Source organism: Rhipicephalus microplus, chromosome 1 (genome assembly GCF_043290135.1).
Source record: "Rhipicephalus microplus isolate Deutch F79 chromosome 1, USDA_Rmic, whole genome shotgun sequence".
In the NCBI taxonomy this organism is placed as follows: Eukaryota; Metazoa; Arthropoda; class Arachnida; order Ixodida; family Ixodidae; genus Rhipicephalus; species Rhipicephalus microplus.
In genome coordinates, this window is record NC_134700.1 from 235,239,589 (window position 1) to 235,259,344 (window position 19,756).

Sequence of the window (19,756 nt, forward strand, 5' to 3'; positions counted from 1 at the left end):
TTAGGGATATCTATACTCGCGCGCGTAAAAACTTCATGAACGTACAACGACTTATACCCGCACAACATAGGCACAGGAAATGGTACTAAGTAGTTGAGCATTTTTACTGAATAACAATATACTCGGCGGAGCTGCCACACGTCTAAATTTAATGCAACTTGTCTAGATGTCAATAACAGCAACTCATGCAGTTAAAATTTTTTACGGTAGTTATGAAACATAAACACGCATTTCAACTTTAACCTGCGTTCAAGGACAGTAAAATATAGAAATGAGCCTACTACGATGGAACTAGCTTGGATTCGCTCCTGTATATTACAAGATTGCCAATATTCACAGCAACTTGGGGAATCAGAGGTTGAATCCAAAGCCCAGAATCTCACATGACACATGCTATGTCGAAGTCCTTGCAGTACTAAAACACATTTCGCTTCAATGTCACTGAAAAATTGCACGCGACGAGTCAAAAGACATGTATAAAATGTCTTTGACATTTTATACGTTGACATTTTGACATTTTTGACAGTTTCGAATGTTGCGTGTGTATTGCAATAAGTTTGCTTCGGTATGGAGAGCACGCGTTTCCCGGTAGAATGGAATCTAGCGAAAGCATTAGGTGACAAATGACATTAAGACTAATGCTATTTCATTTTCCCGTGTGGCAGACCACGCAAATGGCGCTAAATTTAAAGGCATTATGAAGTTAATGTCATTTGCTGAACACTTGAGGCACAGGCATTACCAGCCTTATACATAAAAATAATGAGAACAATTTTTCATCCTTAAGGAATTCGGCAGATCCCACTCCTGGAGTCAGTGTCGTGCGATGCAGTAGGCGATTAGTGGCCTTTATCATTTGTTTTTCATTTGGCCAAGTGTAACGAATTAGACCATGTCAGTTCGTGTGAATTTCGAGTCGCTATGGGCATATTGTAAGCAAGCCCACAGTGAAGAAATGAATTTTTTCGGGGTGGGGCAGCATTGGCTGAAGGCCTGGAATATCTGAGGAAAACAGCTGTTTTTAGGAAAGTACCTATTTTGAGGAAACAACAATTTGGGGTCAAGGAGTATTCTTAGACCAAAGCCCCCCCCCCCCCCGCTCTTTTATTCCTACTAAGTGACTGATCGTGGACTTGCTATGGGCACGACGGCTATGGTCAGGCCCACATGGTAGGACGTAACATCGGTAATGACCTCATAGCGAAAATTCCCGTTTCATGGAAATTAACAGCGCAATACAATGCGATGATTAGTTCGTCATAAGAAGCGACTTTCGCTATATTGCCCCCGATTGTGCAATCATAATAAATAGCTTGGCGTGTCACAGGAGTTGACATGTAGTATTTATTACATTGTTACATATTCCGATTGCGAACACTGCAACCACAGGTGATGTTGCCGAGGAAGGACGCCATGATATAGTCTTTTCATGAAAGAAGCTTCAAGCACTGGCATAGCTCTAAGGATAAACACTTGACTGCTACGCAGAGCGCCCGACGTTGATTGCGCCTCTAACCAAGATTTTCAATATTTCCGATCCTCTAATATTTCCCTCACTGACGACATCGCCCCCGCCTGCCCCGCATTTCTTGCCATGGAAACTGTATAACGCGAAGGCCTATGGATTTTTATTCGGAAAGTATGTTATACTCGCCGTTCTTGGGGTTAATACAAACTGTGAATCACCTGAGGCTCATACCCGCCTTCCATTGGCCATTGTACACATGTATGCGTAGTAAATGGTTTCGTGGCGTGCGCGACAAGTATCTTACGCTGTTCATGCTGTTAAGCTGTTGATTATGCTCAACGTACGCTAACCCTCTCTCACAAATTTTGGTATGTGTCGAGTAAAGCAGACGACTACGAGAGCGCCGAGACGTAGGCGGCTGGCTGGCTGGTTGACTGGCTGGCTGGCTGGCTATCTATCTATCTATCTATCTATCTATCTATCTATCTATCTATCTATCTATCTATCTATCTATCTATCTATCTATCTATCTATCTATCTATCTATCTATCTATCTATATATCTATCTATCTATCTATCTATCTATCTATCTATCTATCTATCTATCTATCTATCTATCTATCTATCTATCTATCTATCTATCTATCTATCTATCTATCTATCTATCTATCTGTCTGTCTGTCTGTCTGTCTGTCTGTCTGTCTGTCTGTCTGTCTGTCTGTCTGTCTGTCTGTCTGTCTGTCTATCTATCTATCTATCTATCTATCTATCTATCTATCTATCTATCTATCTATCTATCTATCTATCTATCTATCTATCTATCTATCTATCTATCTGTCTGTCTGTCTGTCTGTCTGTCTATCTATCTATCTATCTATCTATCTATCTATCTATCTATCTATCTATCTATCTATCTATCTATCTATCTATCTATCTATCTATCTATCTATCTATCTATCTGCGAATCCCATAAACTAGCTCAATATTTTATAGTTCAAATCATTGGAACCCTCGCACTGTGTTGCAGGAACACGTTGGCCTTGACCTGAGAGACAATGAGAAACCAGATTGGGGAGAAAACGGAACTTACGCTACTCACCTGTTCACCGAAAAGTTTGTTTCTCTTATTGAGAAGCACGATAAATCTAAGGTAAGTAACTGGTGCCTTTACTGAAGATCGACCATTATTGCGACCAAAAATCCCGCTGACTAAGTGAACATTATACGACTAGCAGTACAGTAGATGTGACAAGATACGGTGCTCTAGAATAAAATACAACTGAAAAATTAAATCATGAGCTGTTATGAGTATTGGGTCGATTTCTCTCAAAGAAAATAGCACAACATATTGTAACGTCTCCCAGTGGAATGCTTGTATGACAACACAGATTCATTATTTTCTTTCAGCCATTTTTTGGTTATTTCAGCCAGATAGCTCCACATATCGGAAATACAGATCCTTTTCAAGCGCCAGAAAAGATTGTGAGAAAGTTTTCCTACATAGGAAACAAGGACAGGAGTTACTATGCAGGTAAGGGAGGACAAATATATTACACCATCTCGCGATAAAGAGAACCATGCGTAGATGCGAAAAAGCGGGCGCTAACACTTACACTGGAGGCGACGTTGAGTCTGGCGCTTATCGAGGTGTTGCGCAGGAGAGAAACCTGGGAAGGAGCAAAGCACGCAGTGATGGACCGGAGTTTCCTACTGGAATATGCCAATAGTTGCTAATGGGCAATGAGAGACAGAAGACTCCGGATTGAATACAGGTACCCGCAGTACGCTTTTAGTTAACGAGAACACTGCAAATGTTTCAACAACGCACAGGATAATTGTCTCACCGACACTACTTTGGAGATCAACATCCGGTAGGGTGGTCAGTGAAGGATTAGCAGCACGAGCAGTCGGTTTTTTCTAGGGAGCCTTCATGTGCGCCTCCGTTACGGAGGCGGTGCGCCCACAAAGGCTCCCTAATTTTATCGGTCAAGAAATTCGCTAGCAGACGCTGCCTGCGTCGGCGTTCCGAGGTGAGAAAGAGGGAGCATAGGAGAGGAGAGAGAGGAGGGGGGCGACACGCATGCTGTAAACGCCGCTGAGAGGGAGGAGAGACACGGGGAGGGAGCGTAGACCTGCAGACGCTGCCTGCGTCTGCATTGCGTTGCGAGAGATGGGGACATAAAAGAGATAGGGGGAAGTGCGCACATGCGCAGCAAGGATAGTCAGGGCCGCACCTGATTAAGGCGGACCCCACAGGGAAAATAAAGGTAGGAGAGACCCTGACGCCACTAGTCTTAAAGCCGCGATGAAGCCGGAAGTCAGCCATATTGACTGGGCAAATTTTCCTCTCTTGTTTACATCCTAATGTAAAGCAGAAGACACGACTCTCTGTCCGGCTCGGAAGGCACGTGATCTGCGCAGCGCGCGTGTCGTGACGATCCGAAACTAACGAAACGGGGCTCAACACTCGCTGTTAATTTCGTCCGCGTATTAACAGCGAGTGAAAGCTCACCGACAATGGAGCAAGTACAAGAGAACGCGCGCTAGATGCACTGACAACGGCGAGTGTTTTCACGTCATTAATTCAGCAACTGTACAGACAACACGATCGGTCGTGCGCCTTCTATGGTTGCACTCTGCCACGCGGCCGACGCAGCGTCCGGCCACTGTGTCCGCGTTCTGCGTGAGACTCACCGGCGTCAGCATTCTGCGACCGGGGTGACTTTGAGCACGGTGCAAGTGACACTTGAACGCGGTTGCTGTTACGTTGAGATTACATGTAATGCTGGGGGAGAGTATATTAGGAAGCGGGACAGAAAAGGTATTTTAATGCACACATGCAAGTTGTTACTGTACGCAGACAACACGAAACTACATATGCGCACATGGTCCTCATTGCGTCTTGCTGGGCTCAACAGCGTCGTTCGTTGTCACAAGCAGGAGCACTGCCCAACCGTCACTGACCTGCAAGGCGTTCATCGTCATTCCGCTTCGTCATGGTGCCCAACGCACTTTCGCTGAACACTTAATTGCTTCATCCCCGTCATCCGCTGCACGACACATGGATATGCACTCGTTCTACGCATTGTTGAAACCCCATGATGAACAAAAAGATTTGTAAACGTTGCTAAGAGTACAGTAACTGCCAGGAGAACACTGTATAACCAATAACGCGGCGCCGAGCACGGATAATGTCCGCCACGGCTCAGCACGAGACCTGGGGAGGCATACATGCCGCCGCCAGCCGCGGCCGCTCCCTGCTAGGCCAGCTCCACTGCGCAACACGTAACCATAGCAACGCCGCCATTGTGCCCAGTGAATATGGCCGCCATGATGTCATTTCCTCCACACTTTTCACGTAGTGCGCCGGCGGGGCATGCCCTCTCCTACCTTTCCTTCCTCCGTGGTGGACCCTAACCTGCGTCGCATCTTAAAGATAATGCGCAAGTTCAAATAGATTAGGTGGGTCTTCCCCCACCTTTACATGCGCATAGCGCGCTGGAACCTCATCTAACGACTATTCGTGATGTTTGAACTCTGTTTGGAAGTTCCTCGCTGATAAGCTCAAGATGCGTAGAAAGTATTCTGGAGGTTACAAGGAAACATCTAGAGCAACTCAAAGAACTCGCATTAGATATGTCTCATCGACGGTCATATACTGATGTCGCCAGAAGTCCGGTAGCTACTCGACAACCGATGACAACATCCAAATTTCAACTTTCCCTTGAAGACATTAGATGGCTGGGGTATCTTCGCTTGTGTTAACCACAAAGCCATGCATGCGAGTTTTTTCCCCATTGCGAAAGCCACACCAGTGCTTAAAACTACTTTAGAAGAAGAGCCTAAGCAGGCGTCATGTCAGGCAAACAGTCACGCAATATCGCGTACCAGATGGTATATTGCTCGACCAAAGCGTAGAACCGCTTCAGACGCCACACCACGTCAACTGCGAAACGAGTGAGAGGCGTAGCGCTGCTAACGCATTGCAAACGTTTTCGCCCCCATTCATCATTCGTCGTAAACATCAGGAGTCGAAATAACATCAACTAAAAGTGCAGAACAGTTGCCCGTATGCATCACGGACGCTTAGTAAGTACTTGGGCAAAGTCAGCATACCTTAGAAAAAAGTAAGGACACAGTGCGGCTCGTTTGTCTTGCATGGGTGCAGCAGGTACTTTCCCCTTCTTGTATTACGAGTGAAACGCGTGTCAAACACTTTTTCTTTTGTCCATATTCATATTTTTATAAGCGGAGGACATATAAAGCATACACCAACTAATCCTACTAATCCTACATTGCCCCCCTTACGACGCCTCAGTACGCCGACATAATGCGACTCCGAGGACGTTAGACCATTGGGTAATTAACCAAAAGGCAATCTTGGGCCAATGGCCAAGAAGAGTCTTGACGAAGTTCACTTCTCAAACATTAAAATCTTTTCTTGAGGAAAGAGGCATTGTTACCCTTTATTATAGTATTTATTGTCCTCTTTATTTTATTGCAGCTGTGCATCGTTGCGTTCAGCGAAGTTCGGCTTTGGGATGACTTAGAGGATACGCCACAGAATGAATAACAACTTTTAATGCGGCATTATTGCCGAAAATAACGGGCACGCAACACGCGTAATATGCATACACGGCTCACACTGCCTTTCCAGTCTCAAGCATATTCGCGATCACAGAGCGAAGAAACCAAACTCATTCACCGACAACGCCCATAAGGGACGACGTTCTAATATGCCAAGCATATCAGCCTGGTTTCGGCGCTGGACGGACACAAGCCCACGTGCGCTTTAGCAACAGAATGTGAAACGGTTGATTATGTCTAAATGTTGTAATTCATCTGCATGACGACTGTGCTACTGGCTGACAGGATAGCTGTTTACTCTTTATAGTGTCTCCTTCAAGTTTTTTTAACTCTCATTGACGAGTGACTTGGGCGTTTTATTCTTGTTTTATTACGGCGTTTTCAGCCATGGTAGACGCGTTGGACGAATCGGTGGGGGCCGTAGTTGACGCCCTCAACAGGACCGGCATGCTGAATGACACAATCATAGTGTTCAGCTCCGACAACGGCGCCGGTCTCTTTGGTAAAGATTTGACGGGCGGTAGCAGCTGGCCACTCCGTGGATACAAGTCCACACTCTGGGAAGGTGGTGTGCGAGCTCCAGCGCTTGTCTGGAGCACGAGGCTCAAGAAACGCCGTCAGCTGTCGCGCCATTTGATGCACATCGTTGACTGGCTGCCCACTCTATACTCAGCCGCCGGTGAGTGGTTTGCTAAACATGTGTGCAACACGGGAAGCGCTGATACTGCTGGAAAAACCGTTTACTGTTCTTTGGAATGCATGGACAAAATACTGCGAGCTATATCAATATTAGAAAAACCATGCAATAATTTTTAAGCATGGTCAGAAAACGCTAGTTGAGGCTACTGAAAACAAGCGCCTCAAATAAACGCACATTGAAATTTACAATTGATTCATACATCATATTGTGAAGACCTATAACTGATTACTTGGGAAGCTGTTGCAGAGCACCTTTAAGATCGTATAGCAAGATGATGGCGCCATGTGCCTCATTTTATTGTCTATTTTATGCATTCTTGCTATAGAAGACAATATATTGAACAGTAAGGTGCTTAATCACCCAACGCTTTTTTCGTGAGTGCCCCGATATAAGACGTCCACGCTACACCGACAGTTTTATATCAAAGCCCATTGCCACTTTTGGTAAAACTGTTCAAATGCTAACTTATAAAGAAAACTTTTTAAGGAAAAAATATTTGTTATTATGGGCCTTCCCTTAAATTGGTATCGAGCGGGATGTGTGCGGAGAGATCACATGTGTTCAGGAAGCACTTCACTTGCACAGCAAGTATAGCAGCATGAGCCGGAGGAACCTCAGTACTACATTTCTATCTTTTTTTTTCTGTGTCGGAGAAGAATTTGGCTTTAGCAGTGTGGTGTTTTATGAACTCAGTAAGAATAACACGGTTGAAGATGACAACAAAATGTTTCGATTCAATGCTTCTTTTTTTCAACGTGTCAAAAATGAAAAATGACGTGCAAATACATCCCCATAGTATGGTTGATTTTCTTAGTAGCCAATATTTGAATAAAAGCAATGCTTGCCGAATAACTATTTTCGCGGGGTACCTTCTTTGTATACCAAGCTGAAATATAACAACCTGTGTAACCATTGCGCAGATCTTAAATTTCTAAAGCAGACACTGTCTGTGAGAATCGTTACATGTCGCGAATTTAATAAAGGTGATTTTCATTGCGCTGACTTTGTGATGTGTGTTGTCCTTAACTTGAAGCGTTCTGAGGGTGAGCGCTTGTTCGAAGTATCAAATGTGCCGATTCCGATTTGGGCACCTAGGAGGTAACGTGGCGCACCTGGGTCCCATTGATGGCTTCGACATGTGGCGTGCGCTGTCAGAGGGCACCGAATGTCCACGAAAGGAGATACTGCACAACGTGGACCCGAATAATAGAGCCATGGCGCTGAGAGTTGGCCGCTACAAGCTCGTGGTTCAGGCACCGAAAAATGACACCAAACTGAAGAACAACCGCCACCCTATGAAAGGCATGGATAATCCACTGGACGACTTGACGCGGTTGCGCGCACGTTCAAGGTACGTTTCAATTAGCAGTCTAATAATCACCGGGATGTTACGGACATAAACCCCGACATCATAATAAAGCACTCCATAGCAGGGAATACTGAGAACTGGGGGAACTTCAGCAATTAAATCAAAGTACAGAGATGTTCTTATAGATTTCGACATGCCAGCGTCTCCTTTGTCACGCCATACAAACAAATTGTTTATATTCAAAGGTCAGAGCGTGAGCAGTTGGGAAAAAAAGCACACACAAAAAAGGACGAGGACGCAGGAAGTAGACTAGACGAGTGCTGAACTTATAAGTGACATATTTATTGCGTCAACCGCTCATTTTTAGAGTGCACACGCATATAACTCACTCAGATAAAATAAACACAAGTGAAAAATCAGTAAATCCAGGCTTTAAAGAAGATTAAATGGCACCAGCCAAAAAAAAGAACAAAGAATCAATAATCCATTTTTTTAGGCACTGGCTCTTTTACCGCGATAACAATGTTTGTGCGTGAATCGATAGAAAAGTAGAGGATGACGAACAAAAAACACGATAAAGTAAATTACTCATATTAAACCTTTGAGATGCGTAAATTGGGCGTCAGTGAACAAAACTGATATAGATGGCTTGTTGATGCAACTGAGGCTTTCACTTCATGGGGTTCTTACTTCGTTGATATAATGTCCGACATGGTGCAAAAGCTGCTGTTATTAAGGCGAAAAACCTATAAGATTCTGCACATCTCGCATAATTGCGTCACATTGTTTTGTTTACTTTTTTGGTAGCATATAAGTAAACAGTCCATATTATATGACTAGAAAAGATTCGTTCTAACAAATTATTGTTATGCCGACGAACGTAATTCTTTTTGAGGCGTTTGTTTTGAAGAAGAAATTCTTCTTGGGGGGTTTGTTTTGAAGATAGAAAAAAAGCTATAAGACGTAATTTACTGCTGGTATTGCTGACATAAGCCTAAATGTCTTCTGCCTGGTCTGACATGATAAAATATCTGAGAATAACAAAAGATGACCGCAGTCGAAATGGTACATGGGGCTGGAAGTACCCATTGAAGTGACCATTATTTGTGTGCTGTTGATCAAAACTGCTCATATGATAGGTTTGGTTATGACGTATACCACAGTGGTCAACGAATTCTGGAAGATAGTGATCGCAGACGCATATAAAGCGCTAGGTGTAGTTTTAATTGGGAGTCCAGCTGTGGTAGTCTAGTGGCTAAGGTTCTCGGTTGCTGACCCGCAGGTCACGGTATCGAATGCCGGCTGCGGCGGCTGCATTTTTGATGAAGGCGAAAATGCTGTAGTTCAGAACGTTAAAGAACCCCAGGTGGTCAAAATTTCTGGAGTCCGCCACTACGGCGTCTATCATAATTATATGGTGGTTTTGAGACGTTAAACCCAACATACTTACCTAGCGTTAATCGGGAAGCCCATTGCTCTGCGTAAGTACTTCCTACGACCCGATACCACATAACCCTACACCTATTCGTAAACAAGACTGGATACCAGGGGGAAAAAAGCCGACCTTTATGAAGGCGCCCCAAAAAATGTTGCTGTCACTCCCCATGAACAGAGAGCATGCCGAACCGCAGGACAGCGAAGGTGTTCAAGTCACTGTTCGGCACCCTCCGCTTCGAAACCGACAAGAACTGGACGCGGGAGGCGACCGTGAAGTGCTCGCCTGACGCCAGCATAAAACCGCCGGAGAAGGGTCCCTACTTGTTCGACATTGAGCAAGACCCCTGCGAGTCACGGAACCTGGCTGCGTCGCACAAAAAGGTGAGACTTTTCTCGAAGTGCGCCCTGTCTGATACCGGTAGCATGAACAACGGAATATTTTCTTGATTCGTAGTAATTTTTTATATCTCCAGAATCAAAATTAGAAATGACTTTAATGCGTCATCAGGAGCGTTACAAATTGTTGGTACACAGAAGGAGGTCCCATCGTCAAAGACTGAGTCGGGACCTCCTACAGTACTGAATAAAAAAAAAATGATTTCAATTAGCAAACAGCACCACAAAAATAAGCAAGAAAAATAAAAATAAAACGCTAGCTGAAAAAAGGACACTTTAAGAAAAATAACAGGAAAGGCGGGGGAGGGGGGGAAGAAGGCAAAAGCCAAAAGCAGACTGCATACAAAATAAGAATAATTCAATGCTCATCTTTATAGATAAACTTACAGAATCAGCAACACAAGAAATAAAGATAATGCAGTACTTCTAAAACTTAACAAAATTTAAAAACAAGAGTAGATAAAAAATAAAGGTAATTAAGCACTCCTATACAGTTTTCAGAAGAACGCAGTAATAAAAGTAAAAAGAAAGCAAAAAGAAGACGTGCTTTCTACAAACTTTCTAATGCGCAGAAATTTATAAAGCGAAACGCATGCCCATTCGCAGCTACCCAGCCTTGGCCCCCTCTAAACGAAGTTTAGCCCTTCAGTAAACAAAAACATGGCACACGCCAGAAGAGGACGAAAAAATAAAAAAAATAACGTTCTGTATATGAATATCACACCTGTTAGACATGCAGTACAACCGTGAAAGTTATCATAATGAAAGAAAAAAGCGAAGCCATGCATACATAGACACAACAAAAAGCAAACAAGACGACACACATGTTTGTCTTGTCTTGTCCTCACCTTCTGTCTCCATGTTCGCACGCCTTGCCTGCGTTTATGATGAATGCTAACCAGCTAGCTTAATCTTCTATAAAAGTGAGCAAGCATCGAACAGCAGCAGGTGTAAATGAACAGGTATCTTTGCGCACTTTCTTGAAGCGGTGAAGATGTTTTGCGCAGTGTGAGTAAAAGAAGGTATAAAAGAAAGCATGGTTAATCCCTCTTAAAGGCATCCGTATAACACGAAAGTGAGAGTTAAATTTGGAGAAGTTTTTCATTGCTTACTTTGCATTCATATAAGAGAGACACAATGTATCTTGATGTTTGACAGCTATAGCACCATTTAACGTGACTGCCCACACGTTGACGCCTGGTGATAAATCTCCATTTCGATGACATTTGTGATCAACGTATAAAGAAGCCCTTGTGCTCATAGATGCTCTATATAATTGTAGTGATTAACGATGAGAGCGGAATAAACAAATGCGGTGTGACAGCGAGCAGAGCCGCCAATATAAGGCTGCGAATGGAGAACGCGAAGTCACAGCCAGGTGACACAGAGCGATTTTCGGAATGCACGGATGCTGTGAATGAGGCACACGCTCACCACCTGGCGTTGTGTTAATGGATCGACGAAATTGCACTTCAGTTGGAAACGCGCCAAATGGGATGGACGCGTAGAAACGACACGTTCAATAACTAATCGTGGATGTCGCGGTCGCCATGTATTACTAAACTTGACCAAGAGTACTGTGAAAAGACATTGGTAGGAATAAAAGGCGCTCCTCTACCAGAGTATGTTTCAAACTACATACAAGAACCTTGCCAATGAAAGCGGGGCCAGAATAGAGAGATATTAAGGTGCCATGGAGAATATGTTACCCCTTTTTTCACACAAAATGCAGCCATGTGCGAAACTTCATTGAGACACTTTCAACGTTCTCAATACTTATCACACATACTTAAGTATGTGTTTTGTTTTGTTAAACCAGAAGCTATTGAACATGTATTTATTGATTGTAAGAATGTTATATTATTCTGGGACGTAATGCAGATAGTCTTAAAGATAAATTTACCTCTTAATCCACACGGAATACTCTTTCCGCCTTTTGAAAATTCTGCTCAGCATTTTGATGTAACATTTTTACTTGGTATACAATGCGGTATGACACAAAATGCTTGCTTATAGACAGTGGTGATGATAGAGTACTATATGTTCATAAGTGTTTCGAGGAAATTGTTGTCAATGTGCGTGATGTTTATATGACGACTGACTGTTATGAAGATGTGATACCTTTGTTTGATGTATTAATGTGTATGAAACGAACATCATTTATAATTGCTGGGCTATCTTTACCTGTAGCCAAGAAGACAACAAAACGAGAAAACAAAACGAACGTGACGCGATGGGTAGGGTACCGGGTCTTTGTTGTCGTGTACCAAAAGATCATGGGTTTGACTCCCGTCTATGGAACTTTTTCTTTGCTTTCTGATCATGCGTATTTTTATGTCACTTCCGTGTCGGAAATGTGTCACTGTAGTGTTGGTGAACCCCATTAAAAAACAGTAATTTAAAAAGAACAAACAAAAATATAAGCCGTGCTGTGTGTGTGTGTGTGAGTTTGTGTGTGTTAGTGCGTGCGTGTACATGCGTGCGCGCGTGCGTGTGTAACACATTATACAAAATTCTAAATGCGTTACCAACAAGCATGTTTTACAACTCGCTTAACACTCCTGATTACATAATAAACCATAGAGTTAAATTTACGTCCTGTGTCCCCATGACTTTCTTTAACTTTAGGTGTAAATTACTTGCAAGTTATAAAGTGTGCATGTGATTATGTTTTGGCCACTACTTTTTTGTGAGGCTGCGTTTTTTTCGGTGCCATAGAAAAGTGATTTCACTCCTTTGTTTGCGTAGTGGGCCATTATCTAAAATTAATTTTACGTGATTGAGACGGAGGTACACACCTCACCACAGCTGCTTGTTGAACATTAGTGTCAAAAAGCTTTCCATGCGGATTGATGAACGAATTAACAGAACGCGCCTGCGGTTCCTGGACAGTGAAGGGAGGCGATGATTCTGCGGTTATAAGACAGCCAGCGCCACTGCGGTAGATATTTGCTTCAAACTCCACCACCAGCCACGCTCTAATTTATGTGTCGAATACTGGTGTTTTCAAATCCAATCATTTGGTTCTTCAAAGGTTCAAAGCTTCAGAGATTGTTCGCCTCGGCCGTTACGTGCACTCTGCAAGTAGAAATGGCAAACGAACAGTAATCTCATAAAATCTAACTGATACCCAGAAACATGATTTGCAAGTCGCCTTGTGTCATTGGGGTCTCGAACTGCCCGTTAATATTTCATTTGCTGTGGTCTTTTCTTCGGTCAGGTGCTGCGCGTTCTCTACAAGAAGCTCAGCGGCTACATGTCGCGAACGGTGGCGTCACGGGCACGACCGGCCGACCCACGCGCTTACCCCGAGAACTTCGGCGGCGTCTGGTCTCCCTGGCTCGATTAGATGCTCAGCGAGTTACGCAAGGCTCATCTTGATCTCCAGCAGCAGGACACGATGGTGTAACGCAGCGTCTAAAAGCTCCACTAGTCACGAGAAGACCGCGCGCCATCTGAAACATGCTGTACATACGGCCTGACTTCTAAAAAAATTACCGTTAGCCTTGGTGACAGAAGTGTATGCGCGTGATAGTGGTCTACGTTGTGGCGTATGCCATCATCGCATACGTACTTCCCTTGTGGCAAGATGAACCGCTCATAGTCCTTAGATCGCCAGATGCTCGAAAGTGCTGAAAGCGCCATTATACATTGGAAGTCTAGTACAAAACTCCTGTACGACTTGAACTTGTGACGTGAACAAGATACAAGGCCAGCCATGGGTTGGTTGTCAGCCTTTACTCGGCCTTCTCATTTCTTTCTAGACGGGAAAAAAGTCTGCGTCGATAATTTATGGTACATGATAAAGACGTCGGAAATAAAGAAATATTTCTTGGTGTGCTGGTTAAAGTGTCACTATGCTGTGCCGTATACAGTAATCTCAGTAATCTAAAACGCATCATAGGTTACGCATTTCTTTTTGATGTATAGGTGCTCAAAAGGCCCAAGCTGTCAACGGTGCTTTTTGAGGTAGTTGGTTACTTGCTTCGAAAAGTGGCATAAGGCTAACATACACGGACTAGAGGAAGAGACGACAGTTGAAAGTTAGCACTCGTCGTCTCTTTCTCGTCCATGTGTGTTATCGTTATGCCACTTTTTTGAATCCCTACACAGGCGCTTGCCTAACTGAATGCCCGCCTTTTTCAACGTGGCTCAAATGCGGAATAGAATGCTTGACAGCTGCGTGTCTACAGAAAAACATGCGGACGATAGTTTCGATACTTTGGGAAGACGTACTCCACTTGCCATAAATCACATATGTAGTACGGAAGGTATTCAGTGCCTCTTCGTTACAACTAAATTCACGGACGGCTCATACAGTAACAAGAACGACATGCCTGCCAATGCCACTTACGCTGTTCGTAGCTCATTCTGATAATCGAAAAGCACTGTAAACAATAACTGCGTACACAGTGAATAAGTGCCACTTACTTCCCTTTTTATCAACGTGACAGCGTTAAAGGCCTCGTTTCGCAAAAAATATGGCGTTGGTGGTTGCGAACGAAAAATCATGATCTTACGCGTGACTGAAAAGTTTAAAAGATGCAAGAATTATAAACAATGAAAAATTCCGGGTCCAAGTGAGGATCAAACCCAGGCCTTTGCAAGGCAAGCAGGTGTTGTACCACAAAGCCACGCGTATGCTTGTAAATACAGTTAAAATACCTCCCTCTGCTTGGAAATGCATGTGAAAATGACGTTTACGCTTTACAAACACATGCACTCGGCAAAGAGGCTCAACAATACAGCATCTAATATCGCAGCGACATTGCGTGTTACAAGCGTGTACATTACCATCGGGAGTCCGAACAGGTGATTATAACGTCTTCATGGCTTAAAGCCCGACACCCATTACAAAAGGCACCCTCGTAACTGCGCGCATTCCCTTAAGACCACGCACCGGGTGCATAACAGCTTCGAAGAGATTGTACACGCATAATTGCTCATGGTTTTAATCATGCTACCCCTGCAAGACATCGACCTCCCTATGCGAAAGCTTCACTGACACAAGCCACATTCAACTGTGTCGTTACATTGTATACAGTATTTAAAAATTTTAACTTCTTGAGTAACAAAATACAGTAAAAAATATGCACAAAATGATTGAAGTACGCACTAGCGACAGGATATTGCTATCACGCTCAACTCTTAAAGGTGAAGTTAAAAAAAAAAGTAAAAGAGTGGGGGATATCCCCCACTCTATTACTCATTTCTCGCGCCACCTTGCAAGCTTGCACGGTTTGAAGCACAGACTAAATGTTGTATTAGCATACGTCGCTAGTTGTTAACGTAACGGACGCGAGCTGTGCGGCGCCGTCGTATTGCGGTTGAGCATGCAGTGCATATTTCCGCCGCAGTTGTCGCTGCCAACGAGCGCAGCAGGCTTCGCCTCGCCGTAATCTTAATCGTCCGCTCGCGTTGGCGGCGGCGCGGTCGCCGTTTTCCACGCATTTAGTTTTCGAACAAGCCGCGATGTTGGTCAGTCCGGTGGCCTTCAACGAAGGACGCAATTAAGTCTCCATTGCTTAGCAAGGCCGTTAACAGCCGGAACCACATACTTTCATTTTTTTTCCTCCCCTACACTTCGCGTTAAATCTCTGTTCGCTTGAGTCCGTTTTAATGAAGTGGCTGGTGGCTATCACGAAGCTATAGCTCGAGGTCTCTTCGAAAGCCGTAAGCGAAAGGGGCGTTCTTGTGATTACGAACGAATCTGTTTCTATGCAATGTAGATCAGCCGTGGACACACATGCCTCGGCGGCCTCTCGTTTTCTTCGACGAGTTTCGCGCGAAGCTTGCAGTTTGTACGCACAACACCAAGTGTATACAGTCGAAAGAGTATTGACTAACCAACGATAAGTACTAACGGAAACGTCACACTTGCGAGAATCGGGGGCGCCTAATAAACCTATCAAGCGATTCCACAAGATCCTCCCAAGCCGTAATTGGCATGAGTCGCAGTACAACCAGGAAAAAGAAGAACGTTGCGAGGAAAGTTAACAACGTCGCCTTCGACTATTTTGTATAGACCCGAAAACAGCTATCTTCTGCATGGCATCGTCTATTGCGTCAGCTGTGTAACACTTTCATAAAAGAAACGAGATTCTTTGTTTGTTCCAGCCGCTAGTTTCATGCTGTATCGGGTGCTGGCTCTCTGTATTCTTCCAAGACTAAAATTAAGGCAGATTGGCACTAGGAGTGCCAAGCTTGATGGAAGTGCGGAGGTAGGCATCCTTGTTTGTTTATCTTCGCTTTTCTCTTTCTTTCTTCGTCTCTTTTTTCTATTACAGTTTTTTTTCATCTGTTCTTTTCTCTTAATTTACACTCATCTCTGTTTTTCTTCCTACTACTTCCCTTTCTTTTTTTCTCTTCCTATAATTCACTGGCTTACATTTTTATCTATTCTCATGCTTGGTTTTTTTCCTGCGTTACGTCAAGCGATGACAGCATACAACAGACATACTTCAGCCGCGAAATGACACAAACGTAGAATAAAGAAACACACAATGACAGGTGGCGTTTGTTGCGTGTTTCTTTACTCTGTGTTTGCGTTATTTCACGGCTAAAATACGTTATTAAAGGGACACTAGAGTTAACTATTAAGTCGATGTTGATTGTTGAAATGGTGGTGCAGAAAACTCGTAGTGTTGCTTTTGTGGCATGGAAGGGTCTATTTTGAAATAAAATCACGTTTTAGTGGTACGCATCAGGTTAGCGCACTTAAAATCACCCGCCTCAAGAAGCGAACCGACCGGTCCGTCTCACGTCACTGTTGTCGTGCACAACATTGCCCGGCTTTACTGCGCTAATAGCAGCAGACCGAAAGCAGGGGGAGACACAGCAGCATAAAAGGTCATTGATCAATTTCCCTCCATTGGCTCCGAGATTGCAGACGCTTTTGTTTCAACTGTGTCCCGCTAGATGGCACCACCTGTCCCGTGTAACCACGCGAAAATTGAATTTTGAACCACTCGCGCAATTCTCCATAGTAACGTCCGGCGGTTCTTTTTTTCATTAATCAAACAAAAAAGAACAAGCAGCATTTCATTGCGTCTTTTGATGCACGGAAAGTTCATTATTTCATGCAGTCAGATCGATTACTAGTGAATAATTGTAGGCGGTTCATCTGATGTCATCAGGACCATTTTGAAAATGTCCTACTGCGGCGCCTGTGTTCTTGTGCATTCACCTTCATTTCTCGGTAAGTAGGACACTGTTGTTGATAATATTGTCGTTTTAGGTCTTGTCATACATTGAGCTTTCACTCCCACGTAAATTGTTTTTTGACCTTAGTGTCCCTTTAAACAAGTGCCAACTAGGCCAACAAACAGAGCATACAACATAATGTGGCAGCCCGCGAACCCCCATTGTGTTCCGCGCCTAATAAAAGAGATTTTTCGGGTTCGCAGAAGGGATTTCATTTCTGAATATTCTGCCGGTATTCTCCGTTCTCGATCATTAGGACTCGCTGCCAGCAGAGAGGAGTGAATGACCTAGGAAAGCGCGAACATGACCCCTCTTAACGTTCCGAGCAAGTGCGCTCAACGAGTCTCATTTCGTATTTTATTCTTCTAGCGGAGTTATCTATGTGCGATGCCCAGTTCAGTTTACGATTTAGAGAGACCTTCGGCAATACCCTGCTGAAAAAAAGCATGCCTCTCTTCCAATTATGTATGCAGGTGCCACACCACATTTATTTGTTCATTTGTTTTTGAACTCACTTACCTCTCAGCCAGCCATCAGCGCTTTGTTTCGTTTCTTTTCATGTGTCTTCTTGGCCATCGACTGTCTTTCATTGTTTACATTCACAGCTCACGCGGAAACAGCTGGATCCAACCCCCCTCAAACCCATTTATTCCTACCCCTCACTGTTTTAAGAATTTCCGTGGCTTTTGAGTCATCACCTTCATCATTTCTTTTTTTTTTGTTTAGTGGGCGTTATTCTTCTTTCAAAGAGACCTCGGATGCACCGAGGCATTACTAAATGCGTCCTTTGAAAAGAACACCTGGCATATTTAGACGGGTACGTCCACCCAAACAACCGTTATTTACCTTTTTTTTTTTTTTCTCGCGAAAAAAAAAGCAGCCAAATAAACAGCTCAACAAGAAGCGGGGGCTACATGAAAACAAAATCTTTTGTAAAATGAACACGCACACACACATATTCACACTGTGCTGCTTTTGTTTACTTCCTTTTGCCACATATACGTAAGGCTTAGGCCACATACGGCAGTCTAGGGTCTGGTACAGCTGCTTGTTGCGGCCACAAGCATGGACAGCTTTTCAGCCGATTCTCGTTTTCTTATTTCCTATTTGTTTTTCCTTTAGCATGCTCCTGTATATTTTCCTCTTCCGTGTGAAAGGACGAGTTAGCACAGCAGCGGGCGCAGCACGCGTCGGTGGCGCGGCAAGGTCAGTCCTCTTTGCAGCCTGCAATCCCACGTGATCACGCAATCCTCCGATTATGCCGTCACCACCGTATCTTTTTCTAACATTTCTTTAATTGTTTCACGTCGTCGTTCCGTTCGCGGCTTAGCGACCGACAAATCCAGGCGAAACTGCGCGCTCAATACATCCATATGTGCTCGCGCGTTTCGAGCTTGCTGTATTATTAAGGCCTCAGAGGCCCCATCAAACGCGGCCATCGGTGGCATTGGCGCCAGCGCGAAAGAAGCAGAAAGTCACGTGATAAGAGATTACGACCTGGTGACGTCATCACGGGACGTCATCCGGCATCACGCGATGAAGTCATCACGTGACATCGTCGCTTGGTCAAACGTTGGCCGATCTGGGAAGTGGTTGCAAAACCTGCCGAGGTGCAGAAAGATATACGATGCTTGCGATCTTGGAGGCACTGCAATGCCACGTTAGGCCTGTGCAGAAAGTTGTCGTGGGAAAGTGAGGATCAGTACGACCGATTGAGAAGAAGCAAAAGAAGATCGCTTTCGCTTGCAAGTCATTCTAGACAAATACATCAGGAGCCGAACGACTTCTCAAATTTGTAGCACAGAGAAAAGAGAGGATACAAAATTTTGAGATATGCAAATGGCGCGCACGCTTCTGCTTTTGAGAAAATAGGAACCAACTGCCAAACTGGTCTTTTTGTATTGAAGAAATCGAAACACGGTTTACAGTGAGGTTCCATACTACGCCCAACAATTCCCATTCAGAGACACACAAATTCCCTTTTTCGGGGATTTTCTCCTACAAACGTTGACGACATTCCCAGCATAGTTCCCTGCACAACAGTACCAGTTTCCGCCACCATCCACACACACAAGTACTAAAACTACACGTGTCTGACGTACTGGCGACTTTCGAAATCATGTCTAGTCCTTCCACTTCCACACAACAAAAACATGAATTTATTAATTCACATACTTTTAATACACAGTGCACATAGTGGGCTTCAAGTCTAACACCGATAGTGAACTACAAATCGCTCCGCGTGAATTTCAAAAACAAATCTAAATGGCTATGCTAGCGTGGTGTATGCGCCAGAACCGATTACAACAGGTGATGGCGCAATGTGACTGCTAATTATCGGTTGTCATCGGAGAATTTAACCATTCCTGAAATTTCCTGCAAAATCAAGAATTTTTTCCCCTTGGCTCAAAATGATCGGCGAAAATTCTTCGCAAAAACGAAAATTCCCTGGGTGTACTACGAACGTGCACTGCGTACAGATATATGCTTATCTCTCCGCAGTGGCATGCGCATGTAAGCAGAGAAGAGCGATAAAGAGGACTAGTATATCGGTCGGTATTGCATACCATGCGAGAACAAAAGATTAGAACAAATAAAATAAGCAGAAAAAATCACAGCATTTCCACGGAGTAAACGATGATGAGAGGGGCGAAGC

At 44.0% G+C, this 19,756-nt stretch overlaps 1 protein-coding gene across 1 annotated transcript in view; it reads left to right on the plus strand.

Annotated features, from left to right (window-relative positions):
- The window catches only part of LOC119159503 (uncharacterized), a 77,508-nt gene that overhangs the window by 18,606 nt on the left and 39,146 nt on the right, over positions 1–19,756 (plus strand). Inside the window, exons 6-10 of the mRNA XM_075868300.1 lie at positions 2,496–2,618; positions 2,876–2,999; positions 6,441–6,734; positions 7,851–8,106; positions 9,696–9,882. Coding sequence (XP_075724415.1) covers positions 2,496–2,618; positions 2,876–2,999; positions 6,441–6,734; positions 7,851–8,106; positions 9,696–9,882 — 984 coding nt within the window. The remainder of the gene's footprint in view (positions 1–2,495; positions 2,619–2,875; positions 3,000–6,440; positions 6,735–7,850; positions 8,107–9,695; positions 9,883–19,756) is intronic.